At 46.0% G+C, this 16,922-nt stretch overlaps 1 protein-coding gene across 5 annotated transcripts in view; it reads left to right on the top strand.

The window, feature by feature from the left end:
• LOC145359990 (calmodulin-binding transcription activator 1-like) overlaps positions 1–16,922 on the top strand; it is a 1,101,467-nt gene that overhangs the window by 787,770 nt on the left and 296,775 nt on the right. For all 5 annotated transcript variants that reach the window (XM_080214885.1, XM_080214883.1, XM_080214884.1 and 2 more), the window contains exon 5: positions 9,037–9,108. In XM_080214885.1, coding sequence (XP_080071011.1) covers positions 9,037–9,108 — 72 coding nt within the window. The remainder of the gene's footprint in view (positions 1–9,036; positions 9,109–16,922) is intronic.

Below are 16,922 nucleotides of genomic sequence, written 5' to 3'. Positions count from 1 at the left end.
CACGTTCTCCCCGTGTCTGCGTGGGCTTCCTCCAGGTGCCCCGATTTCCTCCCACAGTCCAAAGATGTGCAGGTCAGCCATTCTAAATTGCCCCTTAGTGTCTGGGGGATTAGCAGGTTAAATATGTGGAGTTGGGGGATAGGGCCTGGATTGTTGTTGGTGCAGGCTCAGTGGGCTGAATGGCTTCCTTCTTCACTGCAGGGATGCTAGGATTCTCTGAAGTTTGTGTGATCTGAGATTCTATTTGGGAATTACCTTCATGAGAGTATCGAATGCCAGCTGGGCAACTGGCATTCTCATCGATCTGTGACAGTGCCAGGCCCTGCAGCGGCTCTCCGTCCCATGGACGCTTTGACTGTTTGCATTGAGACTGTTGGATTTTGGGCTGGGGGAATCCTCTTGTTTGGCTGCAAGTTCAGCAGGATTTCCCAGCAGAAAGAGGTGAGAAACAAACCACAGGTATCTGAGAGAACATACGAGCTGTCACACCAGGAGCCACTTCACACTTACTCTGCTAATCAGGCAGACTGTTAAATCTCATTCATTAATAAATATCTCCTGCTGCTTTCCCCGTAAAGAAAATGTAATAAACTTTACATTCTTAACCTAATTAATTTGGCCCGTGTTTGAACAGTTGCTTACAAAGAGGACTAAGACAAATAAAGGGAAATCAAGTCGAGTTAGCTTGAAAAATGAGTAACAGAAAAAGCGAGAGAGTCAGTGGACAGTGATGGATAGCAAATTAAAAGCTGTGTCCATAGTCACTGCTTACGGTCTCCTATCTTTGCTGTTTGCGATATGACATGATTAGATGGATGCTCATGGTTGACAGATACCAATTTTAAGTTAATTGTGCATCCAAAAACAGGACAGTTTAACATCAAACTGTGATGGAAATGTGGGCATTGCTTGGAAGCAGAGTAGATCTAATGGATACTATTCCCTTTTACAATGACTGCAATCCCACCAACCCTTCAATTGCTTTTCTCTCTCACTCCTACTTCCACTTCTACACCTACAGAAGAGGCAGTATCAGAATGGTATTGCCCCTGGACTAGTATCCAAGAGACCCAGGGTATTGCTCCGGGGTCCTAGGTTCAAATCCCACCAGGGCAGATGGTGAAATTTGAATTCAGTCAAAATCTGGAATTAAAAGTCTAATGATGACAAAACCATTGTTCATCATCGTAAAAACCCATCCTGTTCACTAATGTCCTTTTACGGAAGGAAATCTGTCATCCTTACCGGGTCTGGCCTAAGTGGTTGATTTTTAAATGGGATGGGCAATAAATACTGGCCCAGCCAGTGATGCCCACGTTCCATGAATAAAATAAGCCTGCCTGTCGGACATATTATCTGCCTCAATGGACTTTGCTGGTAATTTCATCACCAATCTTGTTCACTCATTGCATCCCTCATTCTCATGAATGCAATAACCCAATGGCTATAGAAGAAGGAAAACTTGAATTTATATAGCGCCTTTCATAACCTTAGCATTATCCAAAACACTTTACAGCCGACAAAGTGTAGTCACTGTTGTAATGGGTAAGGGTCTAACTTCATTCCCTTAGCTCTGCATGGGGAGAGTCAACTTAGAAATTCTGTTGATTCTTCAGAGTGAGGCTTGAACGCAATACCCTTTGACACAGAGGTAAGAGCGCTACCAGTGAAACCATGGGTAACATGTGTTAAAATAGTAACCAAAACATTGTCAGGTCAGATCATACCATTGCAAGCTGGGAAATTAATTTAAAATGCAAGCCTCAATGAGCCAGTGCCCAAGTGGCTGGCACTCTAGAATCATAGAATCTCAACAGTGCAGGAAGAGGCCATTGGGCCTATTGAGTCTGCACTGACAACAATCCCACCCAGGCCCGATCCCTGTAACCCCATGTATTTACCCTGCTAATCCCCTGACACTAAGAGGCAATTTAGCATGGCCAATCCACCTAACCTGCACATCTTTGGCGTGTGGGGGGAAACTGGAGCACCCGGAGGAAACCCACACAGACACAGGGAAAATGTGCAGACTCCACACAGACAATGACCCGAGCCTGGAATCAAAGTTGGCTCTCAGCACTGTAACGCAGCAGTGCTAACCACTGTGCCACCATGTCACCCATATTTACACATCGAGGGAGTGTGCCCACAGTAATGACTTTAATCAGGCAATTGAGGTGGGCCTGTTTCAATAATAAAAAGAGTGGGCCAAATTGAAGGGCCAATCAGTGAGCCTCTTGCTTTGGACCTAACTGGGAGTGTCAGTACGTCTGGGACTCCGAGTGTAGACTACTCACTGAAAGCACCCTGTATGCTGTTATCAGGCTTGTAAATAAAGGGATTTTTGTTCCAGGGACTTATGCTTCTGAGGACTTATTACATCTGCCATATTAGGTGCCTGCTAAGCTTCATCATTCTGTTGACCCCATAACATCCTTAACATTTCTTGGTTAAAATGTACTTTTTTCCATGTCTCTGTTTTCTCACAAAGGCAATAATATCTTTGTTAGGATCATCTACCTGTGCCTGAAGCTCCTGAATATGTTTCTGAGCTTGTTAGTAGAATATAGGGGTCAGATACTCAGTATGATACTCAAGATCACGCTCAGTGACTTAAAACAGTTGCCTTCATTGGATTCAAATTGAGGTCCAGCCGAGGGAATCTACTTGCCTGTACTCTGTTGGCAGTGAATCCCTGTGAAAAATGCATATGAACAGACTCAATCCATTCCTTAGTAAGCACGCACCCACACTGTCCCTGAGTTTCCACTAATGGACAAATATATTCTGAATGATGACAGAATAGGTCATGAAGCATAAACTGCTGAACTAGTGCACCAGATAAAGCACTTCTGAAATTGAGGTGGAGGAGAGAGTTTCACCAGTCTTGCACTCAAGAGAGTTAGCACACTAAGTACGAGACTTCCTTCAAGCTTGAGCAGCTGAAATGTATTACTCAGTTATCTGGATAAATCTCTTACAATTGAATGTGAATGGGGTTAACTTTATCCACAATTAGCAGCATAATTCCTGCACTTGCGCAGAGCTGATTCCAGAATCATTGCTCAGTCATCACCAATCACAACACAGGATTCCCATCATCACCAATCACAATGCAGGATTCCCATCATCACCAATCACAATGCAGGATTTTCATCATCACCAATCACAATGCAGGATTCCCATCAACACCAATCACAATGCAGGGCTCCCATCAACACCAATCACAATGCAGGATTCCCATCAACACCAATCACAATGCAGGATTCCCATCAACACCAATCATAATGCAGGATTCTCATCATCACCAATCACAATGCAGGGCTCCCATCAACACCAATCACAATGCAGGATTCCCATCAACACCAATCACAATGCAGGATTCCCATCAACACCAATCACAATGCAGGATTCTTATCAGCACCAATCACAATGCAGGATTCCCATCAACACCAACCACAATGCAGGATTCTTATCAACACCAATCACAATGCAGGATTCCCATCAACTCCAATCACAATACAGGATTCTTATCAACACCAATCACAATGCGGCATTCCCATCAACATCAGTCACAATGCAGGATTCTTATCCACACCAATCACAATGTGGGATTCTGATCAACACCAATCACAATGCAGGATTCCCATCAACACCAATCACAATGCAGATTTTCCACAACAGTAGCAATGTTGGCTTTGGCAGGGGGTTGATCAGGGATCAGCCGGACTGGGAGGGTTATACATTAGTCACCAGATCTTCAGAGGCTGGGGCTCCCAGTCTGATGGAGGCATCTGTTCTCACTTCCCACCAAGATATAAATTTGATTCTTTCTGGCTTTCCCCCATAGGGGTTCAGTGTTCCCATTATTTAGCCCGTTAAAGGCCTCATTGGAGAAAGGGAGCATTTCCCATCCGAGGCCTTTCCTGCCCTAGTTTAAAATCATTGAGAGGTCAGGACGCACAGGAACCCGGAGGGAATTTAACCTGTGCAATTTCATATTTTCAATTTCAGCCTGCAAGTGCAGCAGGTGGTCAGGAAGGCGAATGGGATGCTGGCCTTCATAGCGAGGGGGATTGAATATAAAAGTAGGGAGGTCTTGCTGCAGCTGTATAGGGCATTGGTGAGGCCGCAGCTGGAGTACTGTGTGCAGTTTTGGGCGCCGCACCTGCGCAAGGATATTTTGGCCCTGGAGGGAGTGCAGAGGAGGTTTACTAGGCTGATACCGGAGTTGAGGGGGTTGAGCTATGAGGAGAGGCTGAATAAACTAGGCTTGTACTCGTTAGAGTTTAGAAGAATGAGGGGAGATCTCATTGAGACGTATAAGATGATGAATGGGATGGATAGGATAGAGGTGGAAAGACTCTTCCCGCTCAAAAAAGACAGTAGGACTAGGGGGCACAGCCTCAAGATAAAGGGGGGGCGGTTCAGAACGGAGTTGAGGAGGAACTTCTTCACTCAAAGGGTGGTGAATCTCTGGAATTCTCTGCCCGTTGAAGTGGTGGAGGCTGCCTCGCTAAATATTTTTAAGAAGCGGGTTGATGGGTTTTTGATAAGAGAGGGGATTAAGGGTTATGGGGAGAGGGCGGGAAAGTGGAACTGAGCCACGACAGATCAGCCATGATCTTATTGAATGGCGGGGCAGGCTCGAAGGGCCAGATGGCCTACTCCTGCTCCTATTTCTTATGTTCTTATGTTCTTATATTCCCCTCTGCCTAAAAACCCAACACTGGGGAGTGTAAAATTCAGGCTGGTGGGATTTCCAACATCATCAACAACAGTGTGGTATGTCCAATATTGCTAAACATCAGTGTGCTTTCCACAGTAACATTTAAAACAATGAGCAAATCGCAACGTACTAACAAAAATGTGAGATTCCCAATGTCATTTCAAAATGAGCAGAAGTTCCATCACTTTATTGTAATTAAATTCAAATATTACATCATAGAATATATATTGGGCAGCACAGTGGTTAGCACTGCTGCCTCACGGCATCAGGGGGCCGGGTTCAGTTGTGTCCTTGTGTCATTGTTTGTGTGGAGTTTCCACATCCTCCCTGTGCCCGTGTGGACTTCCTTGCTTGAATTTCCGTCGGGTGCTCTGGTTTCCTCCCACACTCCAAAAATGTGCAGGTTAGGTAGATTGGTCATGTTAAATCATCCCTTAGTGTCCCATGATGTGTCGATTAGATGGATTAGCCATGGGAAATGTGTGAGGTTATGGGAAGAGGGCTTGGCTAAGACGCTCGGTGTCAGTAAGAGAGTTGGTGCAAACTCAATGGGTTAAATGGCCTGTCCTGCACTGTAGGGATTCTATGATCTTTCTTAAAAGTTCAAAGGAGTTGCATTAAAATGTTAATTCCTGAACTCTGAAATATTCAGCCTTCTTCCATCCAGACCAGTTACACATGGCACCAGGTAAGTGGGATAACGTGTGGAGTTCTATGTGTGGCTGCCATTATTATAGCTGAAAGCCTGTTGGAGCATGACAGGATTTTGGATTGAAACGGACTTGGCAAGACTAACATATGGAGATCCTAAATTATTTTAAAAGGCCATGTGTGTGTGCACAGTGAAATATGCTCACAAAATGTGTGAGGAACCACCATAGAAATGCCGCCCCTTTCTGTGTAACATACTTATTTCTGAAGGAGTAATACTTCAGTGGAATAACTTCCTTGGTCATCAGTGTGTGTTTTGACAAAAGCCTGAGAGTGACCTGACTGAAGCATGGTGATACACACAGACAGGTTGGATTCTGACAGCGATGAAAGATGTCCACTGATATGGTACAGCGGGCAGTAATCATCTGCCTATTTTGACACTGACAGTACCTAAAGTATAAGATATTACACTTCAAAGCATTCAGAGTGAATTATAGCTTCCATTGTGTCCTGGATTTAAAGGGGGCTACACAATCATGAGGTAAACTTTTTTTATTTCATTTCTTTGCAAGCGCACAACTTTCTCATTGCTAGTTTGCTGACCTATGATGGGAGCAGATTCACAGTTGGCAGCCACTTTCTGGTATCCCTCCCACATAGTCATTCATCATCTGGGTGTGATAGCATAGGCGTTATGTGACCAGACTGATAATCCCAAGGATGCGCTGATAGGTGAGAAATATGTTGATAGGGTAGGATAAAGTGAAGACAGGAAGAGGTTTGTGTGGAGCATAAACAACAGCACAGACCTGTCGGGCAGAATGGCCTGTTTCTAGACCAAAGAGCACAGAAGAATACCCCTCCAAGCCTGTGCTGATCATGATGCCCGAACTAAACTAAAAAAAAACTTCTGTCCTTACTTGTTTCCTATCCCTCTTTTCCCTCCCGATTCATGTACCCATCCAGATGTGGGTGGATTTAATGTTGCTAATGTGCCTGTTTCCACCACCTCCTCTGGTAGCAAGTTCTCGGCACCCACCACCCTCTACGTGAAAACTTCCCCCACACATCTTCCTTAAACTTTCCTGCCTCTCATCTTGAACCTATGTTCCCTTGTAATTGACACTTACACACTGGGAAAAAGCCTCTGACTATCTACCCTGTCTATGCCTTGCATAATTTTGTAGACCTCTATCAGGTCTCCCCTCACCCTCCATCTTTCCAGTGAAACAACCCTAGTTTATTCAACCTCTCCTCAAAGCCAACACCCTCGAGACCAGGCAGCATCCTGGTGAACCCTCTTTTCACTTTCTCTGAAGCTTCTATGAGCTTCTGGTTGTGTGGCGATCAGAACTGCATGCAATACTCCAAATGCAGCCTAACCAAGGTTTTATGTTCTGTGCTGTAAATTCTACGTAATGAATTGCAAGTTCAAATCCCAGCATGGCTAATTGTGAAATTGAATTCAATGCCTTTGGCAACACGTTGAGTAAAGTTGACCATGAAACCGATAGGTTGTAAAAGCCAAACTGATCAAAGAACAGAAGTGGTTACCTGGGGGGAGGTGGAGAGAGAGAGAGAAGAAAAGAAATCAGAGAAATTGGCAGCAGCTCTTTAACCGCTTATAAAATCAAACTTGTCTTGATCATCCAGGAATACCTACACATAACTATGAAGGGCCATGAATGAAGCCCTGTCCATCACGCAAACCAGCCTCCCATCCATTGGCTTTGTCTACACTTTTCACTGCCTCAGCGTAGCAGCCAGCCTAATCAAAGAACCCATGCACCCCGGGCATTTTCTCTTCCATCTGCTTCTGTCGGGAAAAAGTTACAAAAGTCTGAGGTCATGTACCAACCAACTTAAGAACAGCTTCTTCCCTGTTGTCATCAGACTTTTGAATGGACCTACCTTGCACTAAGTTGATCTTTCTCTACACCTAGCTATGCCTGTAACACTACATTCTGCACTCTTTCCTTTCCTTCTCTATGAACAGTATGCTTTGTATAACACGCAGAAAACAATACTTTTCACTTTATACTAATACATGTGACAATAACAAATCAAATCAAATCAAAATACCCCCTGGTGACAGGGAAATCCCAGCCACTGATTGAAGGTTTTTTTTTCTGGTGATTTAAAACTTAGCTGATTTCCTTTCTTACAACCTGGAATAATTTGTGTCTCAACATTTGAGATCTTGCTGTGATTGTTTTTAACAGGAATGATTGTTGCACCTAAATATAAAAATGGCATAAGTTTGATGCCTGCCATCCTGGGGAGATCTGTTAACGTTTCAGAAAAATGCTCCAGCTTTTGCCAAGTAACATCACAGGAACTGCTGGACGAATAAAGACTTGTCCATCTGGTTTCCCTTCTACCAGCCTGGTGGCTGCATGATTCTAATGATCATGGAGTTGTTGACGGCTCACAGCAATCAATCTCTAACTATTAGTCTCCTCAGTCCAGACACGAGGAGAGGAAAATTCCCAGTGCTGGAGAGATAAGTCACAGCTTCAGATTTTCCAAGTTTATTTATTAGTTTCACAAGTAGGATTACGTTAATACCGCAAAGAAGCTACTGTGAAAATCCCATAGTTGCCACACTCTGGCGCCTGTACACTGAGGGAGAATTTAGCATGGCCAATGCACCTAACTAGCACATGACTGTAGGAGGAAACCCACGCAGACACTGGGAGAACAGTGCAGACTCTGCACAGTGACCCAAGGCTGGAATCAAACCAGGGACCTGGGTTCAATTCCCGGTTTGGGTCACTGTTTGTATTGGAGTCAGCACATTCTACCCATGTCTGCGTGGGTTTCCTCCAGGTACTCTGGTTTCCCCCCACAGTCCAAAAAGTGTGCTGGTTAAGTACATTGGCCATGCTAAATTCTCCCTCAGTGTACCTAAACAGGTGCCAGAGTGTGGTGACTAGGGGATTTTCACAGTAACTTCATTGCAGTGTTAATGTAAGCCTACCTGTGGCAAATAAATAAACTTTACACAGTTCAAATCTCACAATCCCAGTCACTCCGTACAAGGAGCAGGCATCAGAGATAAGGCAATGATATCCCAGGCTTTATTCCAGCTGGAAGGAAACCATCGCAGAATTATCCCCATAAAGAATGGTCACAATCGTTATAGTGGTAGGTGAGTTCCCCGTGGATCCATGACTGAATGCAGATTAGTGCCTGGAAGAAAGGAGACAAGCGGGTGGCACAGTGGTTAGTGCTGTTCCCTCAGAGCTCCAGGGACCCGGGTTCAATTCCAGCCTTGGGTGACTCTCTGTGTGGAGTTTGCACATTCGCCCTGAGTCTGTGTGGGTTTCCTTCAGGTGCTCCGGTTTCCACCCAAACTCCAGAGATGTGCAGCTTAGGTGGATTGGCCATGCTAAATTATCTCTCAGGGTCCCAATATGTGTAGGTTAGATAGATTAGTCATGGCAAATGTGTGGGGTTACAGGGATGAGCACCTGTGTAAGATACTCTGTCAGAAAGTTGGTGCAGACTTGATGGACTGAATGGCCTCTTCTACTGTGTAGGGATTTGATGATATTCTTCCATAATAAGCACCTGAAAAATATCTGTATAATGTAACGTACTGAACCTGGTCGTAAGAAAGCTCAGTCATTTCTTCTTCTTTGTCTTCACAGTGTCTTTATGGCTGTTATGTCCATTCTTCTATTATCCCCACTTTCCACCGGAGGTGCTATTGGCTTCTTCAGGTAAGAAATGATTTTGTGCTGTTTTATAAGCGCTGGTGATTGATACAATGACTGATTAGTACAGCATTGCACAACAGCGTTCAAGGTGATGGTCACCTTTTATTGCCTTCGTTGTCACGTTTCCTCCTTCACTCCGTCCGTGTCAGAGTTCATCAAAGGGCTGTTACACTGAGTGGATTAGCCACATCCTGGTGGCTTCTGCTGCCTCTCAAAGCTTAGTTTTGATCTTGTCTTTGTTTGGGTTAGCAGCACAATAAACAACTTTCCTCTGGAAGACCAATGCCAAATGTTTGCACTCCTATCTTTCTTACCTTCCTTTCTCCTTTACTCTCCTCCACTCCCCTATATATCACCCCCATTCCCCTATTTATCCCCGTCTCTCCCCTATTATTTATTATTTATTTATTATTTCCCTATCTATCCCCGCACTCCCCTATTTATCCCCGTCTCTCCCCTATATATCCCTGCCTCTCCCCTCAACTCCTCTTCCCTACTCTACTCCCCCATGACCCACTGCCCCTCCTGCGAACTCCCCCTCTCTTCCTTCTCCTCCTTCTTCACTGCTCTCCTCCTCTCTCCTTCCATCCTCTCCTCTCCAACTCTCTCCTTTTCTCCACCTTTCTCTCCCCAGATCTACCTCCTGCACCCCTCCTGTGCCTTCCCCTAATTTCCACTCTTCTGCTCTCCTTTCCACTTCCGTCACTTTCCTCTCCATATTTGTTGAATTCCCCAGAGATTATGAGAGGCATGGACAGAGTAGATAGTCGGAAGCTTTTTCCCAGGTTGGAAGAGTCATTTACTCGGGGGCATAGGTTTAAAGTGCGAGGGGCAAGGTTTAACGGGGATGTACAAGGCAAGTTTTTTACAGAGGATGGTGGGTGTCTGGAACTCGCTGCTGGGGGAAGCAGATAAGATAGTGATTTTTAATGGGCGTCTGGACAAATACATGAATAGGATGGGAATGGAGAGATGTGGTCCCCAGAAAGGTAAGGGCTTTTAATTCAGTCAGGCAGCATGGTCGGTGGAAAGCCAAAGGGCCTATTCCTGTGCTGTAATTTTCTTTGTTCTTTGTAAATAGGGATGTGTATATCAATTGATTTCTGGGGATGAATGAGTGGGGCTGTATGTAAGGATTGATTTATGGGGTGAATGAGTGGACGTGGGGATTTGATCCCTTTGCTGCCTGACCTTTGATCTAGAGGGTGACACAGTTCCACAGTGGTTAGCACTGCTGCCTCACAGTGCCAGGGACCAGGGTTCGATTCCTGGCTTGGGTCACTGTCTTTGTGGAGCTTGCATGTTCTCCCCGTGTCTGCATGGGTTTCCCCTCCGTGCTTTGGTTTCCTCCCACTATCCAAAGACATACAAGTTAGATGGATTGGCCATGCTAAGTTGCTCCTTTGTGTCAAAAGATGGGTAAGTCCAGTGGATTAGCCATGGGAATTGCATGGGTTTACTGGGATAGGGTGGCAAGGAGGGTCTGGGTGGGATTCTTTAGGAAGGTGGGTGCAGGGGGCTGAATGGCCTCTTCTCGCACTGTAGGGGTTCGATGGTTCTGTGTTGCAGAAGCAGTTCTCCAGGCACTGTCCATATCAGCCATTAACTGTACGACCTCAGCAGGGCCTGTAAGCTTTATCTGAGAATAAAGGGGTTTTCCTTTCTTCAAGACAGCCTGAGGTTTCCCCTGCCACACTGGCAATGCTCTGTACATTTCAAATATCCTCACATGGTGGATCAATTAAGATGAAAGCAGCTAGTTTATAATGAGGCCCTTTTGGCACCAGCAGGACAGAGACACAATCAATAATGAAAGCGGCAGAGAGTGCAGCAACAATAAGATAATACAAACTGCAGACAAACAAAGGAAATAAATAATGCAGCAAAGTAAATGGCCTCAGAATAAGAATAAACACAAATAAAACAGTCCGGCTGAGCGACATATTTAACTGGGAGAAGCCATTGTGAGGGTAATGATGATAATTGCTCGATACCGCCTGACTTACTGCAAGGATTGATATCCCGAACACAGAGTTTTGCTGTGATTTGGCAAAAGAGCCAGATGTGCCACAAGGGAAAACTTTTTTTTACACAACGAGCCATCAAGATCCAGAGCGCGCTGCCCTACTGAGGGTGGTGGAAAATAGATTCATTAATTGTCTTCAGGAAGGAATTGAGAAATGTTTGAAGGAGAAAAGAATCCCAGGGCTACGGGGAAAGAGCCAAGCAGTGAGTTAACTGGATTGCTTCTCTAAAGAACAGGTGAGGCTGGAACAGTAGAATGGCCTCCATCCATGCAGTACTATTCCATAATCCTATGAAATCAGCAGCAAAAGGGAAAAAAAAGCAAAAGATTGATTTGCCAATCTTCAAATTGTGTTTTATTGGAACAGTCTGTGTTCAAGAAACTGGTACTAGCTTTGCTAGTTTCTGCATTGAACATTGAATACAGGAGTTGGGATGTCTTGTTGAACTTGTACAAGACATTGGTGAGGCCACACTTGGAATACTGTATTAAACTAGAAAGAATGCAGAAAAGATTTACCAGGATGCTACTGGGACTTGATGGGTGGAGTTACGAGGAGAGGCTGGATAGACTGGCACTTTTTTCTCTGGAGCATAGGAGACTGAGGGGTGACCTTATAGAGGTCTATAAAGTAATGAGGCACACAGATCAGCTAGATAGTCAATATCTGTTCCCAAAAGTAGGGGAGTCAAAAACTAGAGGGCATAGATTTAAGCTGAGAGGGGAGAGTTACAAAAGTGTCCAGAGGGGAGGTTTTCTCGCACAGATGATGGTGAGTGGCTGGAATAAGCTGCCAGAAGTAGAAGAGACGGATATAATTTTTTCTTTCAAAAAACATTGAGATAATTACATGGGTGCAATGGATATAGAGGGAAATGGGCCAAATGCGGGCAATTGGGATTAGCTTAGGGGTTTTACAAAAAGAAAGGGCGGCATGGACAAGTTGGGCCGAAGGGCCTGTTTCCATGCTGTAAACCTGTATTAGAGGCAGCTTAGAATGCTCACCTCTGTTGGTACAGTGGGTAAATGCCTCAATACAGAGTCACACAGCTGAGGAAGATTACTGGCTTTGCTCCTGGAGTTAGCCTGTCCTCAGTCAGGGGAATAATAAAAACTATGGAATTTGACCTCAGTTCCTAAGGGTTGGGAGCGGGGAGAGGTCACATGGATTGCAATCCCATTGGCGAGCAGGCATTTGAATGTGCGTGGGCGCAGGTCAGGGAGCGCTAAAGGAGTAAACGAGTGGCACAGTGGTTGGCACTGCTGCCCCACAGCTCCAGGAACTTGAGTTCAGTTCCAGCCTTGGGTGACTGCCTGTGTGGAGTTTGCAAGTTCTACCCAGGAGGGATTTTCCTGCCGCACTTGTCCCCCCCAACCGGCCTGCTACAACTCCCAAGGCAGGCAGGACGGGGAAGTCCCCCTCCCCCCCCCCGCCTGTGTCTGTGTGGGTTTCCTCCGGATGCTCCGGTTTCCTCCCACACTCCAAAGATGTGCAAGTTAGGTAGATTGGCTGTGCTAAATTGGCCCCTTGGTGTCCCAAGTTATGTAAGTTAGGGGGAATTAGTGGGATAAATGGGCAAGGGTGGTGGTTACAGGGATCGGACAGGGGGTGGGCCTGAGTGAGATGCTCTGTTGGGGAGTTGGTAAGCACTTGATGGGCCGAAAGGCCTCTTTCTGCACTTAGGATTCTATGATTCTAAGTCCAGAGTTGAAGTAGTGAGGATGTAGGGAGAGGAATAATGCACTCAAGATGAGCAGGAACTAAGCGGGAATCATTCACTCCAGCATCATCTTTGATAGTGGGAACTGTTTAGAGAGAGAGAGAGAGAGATCTCGAGCACAGGCTGGCTGTGGGTGAGATGTGAGAGACAGCAAGTTTCCCCTACATCCTGCTGAGATTTGTGATGGAGGTGTCAGGACTTGATGAAAAGAATTTCATGAAGATAACTTTGTGAGGTGAAGCGTGAGTAACAGGCAGAGGTGATTTGTTCAGCCTTGGAGCAGTATTGTCTGTTCCTAAAGAGGAAATCCAAATAGCCGCATGGGAAGTGAGGGCTGGCTAAGTGGGAGGGGCAGGTCAAGGGTCAGATTCCAGTGTTTGCCATTCACAAAAATCCACTGGGTAGTAACTGAGTTAATTATAAATAAGCGAGACATCATGTGACACAGATGTCTAAAGATGTGCGGGTTAGGTGGATTGGCCGTGCTAAATTGCCCCTTTGTTTCAAGGGACTAATTAGGGTAAATGCATAGGGTTATGGGGATAGGGGCTGGGTGGGATTGTGGTCAGTGCAGGCTCGATGGGCCGAATGGCCTCCTTCTGCACTGTCGGATTCTATAATTCAGTGCTGAGGAGAGTAATGGGAGGGGATGGATTTTTACTGTCAGCAGGTTTCTTGGAATGCTGCTGGGATAGTTTCCTCGAACAGTATATGTTGGAGCCGACGAGGGAGCGAGCTATCTTGGATCTGGTGCTATGTAATGAGGCGGGTAGAATTAGGGACCTTGCGGTGAAGGATCCTCTTGGGGAGAGTGATCATTGTATGGTGAAGTTTCTGGTGCAGATGGAGGAGGAGAAAGTGGGTTCCCGGACACGCGTCCTTTGTTTGAACAGAGGGGAGTACGGTAGGATGAGAGAAGAATTGGCGAATGTGGAGCGCGTTGGAAGGTAGGTCTGCTGAGGAACAGTGGAGGATCTTTAAGGAGATCTTTCTTGGTGCTCAGCGGAAATTTATTCCGATGGTCAAAAAGGACCGTAGGAGGAGAGGTAATAAGCCGTGGATAACGAAGGAGGTGAAGGAAAGTGTTAAATTAAAAGCGGAGGCATTTAGAGTAGCTAAGAGTAGTGGGCGAGAAGAGGATTGGGAGAGGTTTAAATGTCAACAAAGATTGACAAAGAAGTTGATAAAGAAGGGTAGGAGAAACTATGAAGCTGGGCTAGCGCTTAATATAAAAAAGGATAGCAAGAGTTTTTATAAATATATAAAAAGGAAGAGGCTGGCTAGGGTGAACGTTGGTCCCTTAGAGGATGAGAAGGGGGACTTAGTGGTAGGCGATGGGGATATGGCGGAGGTCTTGAATAACTTTTTTGTTTCGGTCTTCACGGAGGAGGACGTGAATAATTTGCTGGATGTTAGAGATGGAAAGGTGGTAGGACTGGAGGGTCTCGATGACATTACTGTTACTAGAGAGGTGGTGCTCGACAGACTGGAGGGGCTGATTGTGGACAAGTCCCCAGGACCGGATGGAATGCATCCGAGGGTCCTGAAAGAAATGGCGGAGGTGATAGTGGATGCCTTGGTGGTTATTTTCCAGACGTCGCTGGATTCCGGGGAAGTGCCGGAAGATTGGAAAACGGCTAATGTTACGCCGTTGTTTAAGAAGGGTGCCAGGCAAAAGGCGGGGAATTATAGGCCTGTTAGTTTAACGTCTGTTGTAGGTAAAATGTTAGAATCCGTCATCAAGGAGGAAATAGCAAGGCATCTTGAGGGGAACTACTTGATAGAGCAGACGCAGCACGGTTTCCTTAAAGGGAAGTCGTGTCTGACAAATTTACTGGAGTTCTATGAGGATGTGTCTAGGGTGGTCGATAGAGGAGAGCCGGTGGATGTGGTCTTTCTGGATTTTCGGAAGGCGTTTGACAAGGTACCTCACAAGAGGTTATTACAGAAGGTCAGGGGGCAGGGTGTTAGCGTGGATAAAGGACTGGTTGTCAAATAGGAGGCAGAGAGTGGGGGTCAATGGGTGCTATTCGGATTGGCGGATGGTGACTAGTGGAGTGCCCCAGGGGTCGGTGCTGGGGCCTCAGCTATTTACCATTTATATAGATGATCTGGAGGAGGGAACCGAGTGTATGGTGTCGAAATTTGCTGATGACACCAAAATTGGTGGAAAGGCAAATTGTGCAGAGGGTGGGGAGAGTCTACAGAAGGATCTAGATAGGCTGGGCGAATGGGCCAGGAAATGGCAGATGGAATTTAATGTTGGCAAGTGCGAGGTGGTCCACTTTGGTAGGAATAATGGTAGGAAGGATTATTACTTATGTGGAGAAAAACTGCAGCAGGCGACGGTGCAGAGGGACCTCGGGGTCCTTGTGCATGAGTCGCAAAAACCCAGCTTGCAGGTGCAGCAGGTGGTCAGGAAGGCTAATGGGATGCTGGCCTTCATCGCGAGGGGGATTGAATATAAAAGTAGGGAGGTCTTGCTGCGGCTGTATAGGGCATTGGTGAGGCCGCAGCTGGAGTACTGTGTGCAGTTTTGGTCGCCGTACTTACGCAAGGATATTTTAGCCTTGGAGGGAGTGCAGAGGAGGTTTACTAGGCTGATGCCGGAGTTGAGGGGGTTGAGCTATGAGGAGAGGCTGAATAGATTAGGCTTGTACTCGTTAGAGTTTAGAAGAATGAGGGGAGATCTCATTGAGACGTATAAGATGATGAATGGGATGGATAGGATAGAGGTGGAGAGACTCTTCCCGCTCAGAAAGGACAGTAGGACTAGGGGGCATAGCCTGAAGATAAAGGGGGGGCGGTTTAGAACAGAGTTGAGGAGGAACTTCTTCACTCAAAGGGTGGTGAATCTCTGGAATTCTCTGCCCGTTGAAGTGGTGGAGGCTGCCTCGCTAAATATTTTTAAGACGCGGATTGATGGGTTTTTGATAGGCAAGGGGATTAAGGGTTATGGGGAGAGGGCGGGAATGTGGAACTGAGACACGACAGATCAGCCATGATCTTATTGAATGGCGGGGCAGGCTCGAAGGGCTAGTTGGCCTACTCCTGCTCCTATTTCTTATGTTCTTATGTTCCTTTTTTTAATGCATTCCTGGTACATGGGCATTGCTGGCTGGCCAGTATTTATTGCCCTTCCCTAGTTGGAGGGTAGTTGGGAGACAATCACATTACTGTGGCTCTGGAGTCACATGTAGGCCAGACCGGCTATAAGGATGGGAGATTTCCTTCCCTAGAGGACATTAGTGAACCAGATGGGTTTTTCCAATAATGGTCATCAGTCGGTTCGTAATTCCAGAATTTTTTTTTATTGAATTCAAATTCTACCATCTGCCGTGGCAGGTTTGAACTCGGTTCCCGAGAATATTAGCTGTTTTTCCAGATCAGTAGTCTAGCGATAATACCACTAGGCCATTGCCTCCCTTTTCTGTGGAAAGCAATGGATTTCCGTTATATTCCCAGCTGCCCACAACAGAACAAGACTTCAGTGACATTACACACCAGATGAACCACTGCTCTGATGTGGACATGTGTGCATAATTGTAGGTTAGTGTGAGGGGAACCTTGGCTCCATCGAGGTGGGTGAGGCATCCTTGTAGTAGGTGGGGTGGAGAGAGAGGGACAGTGGAAGCTTAAGCTTTCGTTGCGAGACTCAAAGAATCGTTTCCGAGTCCACCACAGTAAACCCAAAACTTAAAATGGCCTTCTCTGGACTTAATTTTCTGATTCTTAATCACATTACTAGATTTCAATAAGAAGGGTAGGACATACCCCATCCTGACCCTTGCTGGCTTCTGCTCTGACCTTAAAATATTAAAACAAAGAATGCTGGATCCAAGTTGGATATAAGTGGGTTTATCAACAGGGCGACACGGTGGCACAGTGGTTAGCTCTGCTGCCTGACTGCACTAGAGACCTGGGTTCGATTCCCGGCTTGGGATAACTGTGGAATTTGCACATTCTCCCCGAGTCTGCCTGGGTTTCCTCTGGGTGCTCCGGTTTCCTCCCACAGTCCAAAGATATGCGGCTTAGGTGGATTGGTCATGCTAAATTGGCCGCTTAGTGTC

The sequence above is a fragment of the Carcharhinus amblyrhynchos genome, chromosome 30, assembly GCF_965287045.1.
Source record: "Carcharhinus amblyrhynchos chromosome 30, sCarAmb.v2.hapA, whole genome shotgun sequence".
Taxonomy (NCBI): Eukaryota; Metazoa; Chordata; class Chondrichthyes; order Carcharhiniformes; family Carcharhinidae; genus Carcharhinus; species Carcharhinus amblyrhynchos.
This window is presented reverse-complemented; position numbering and strand designations above follow the sequence as displayed.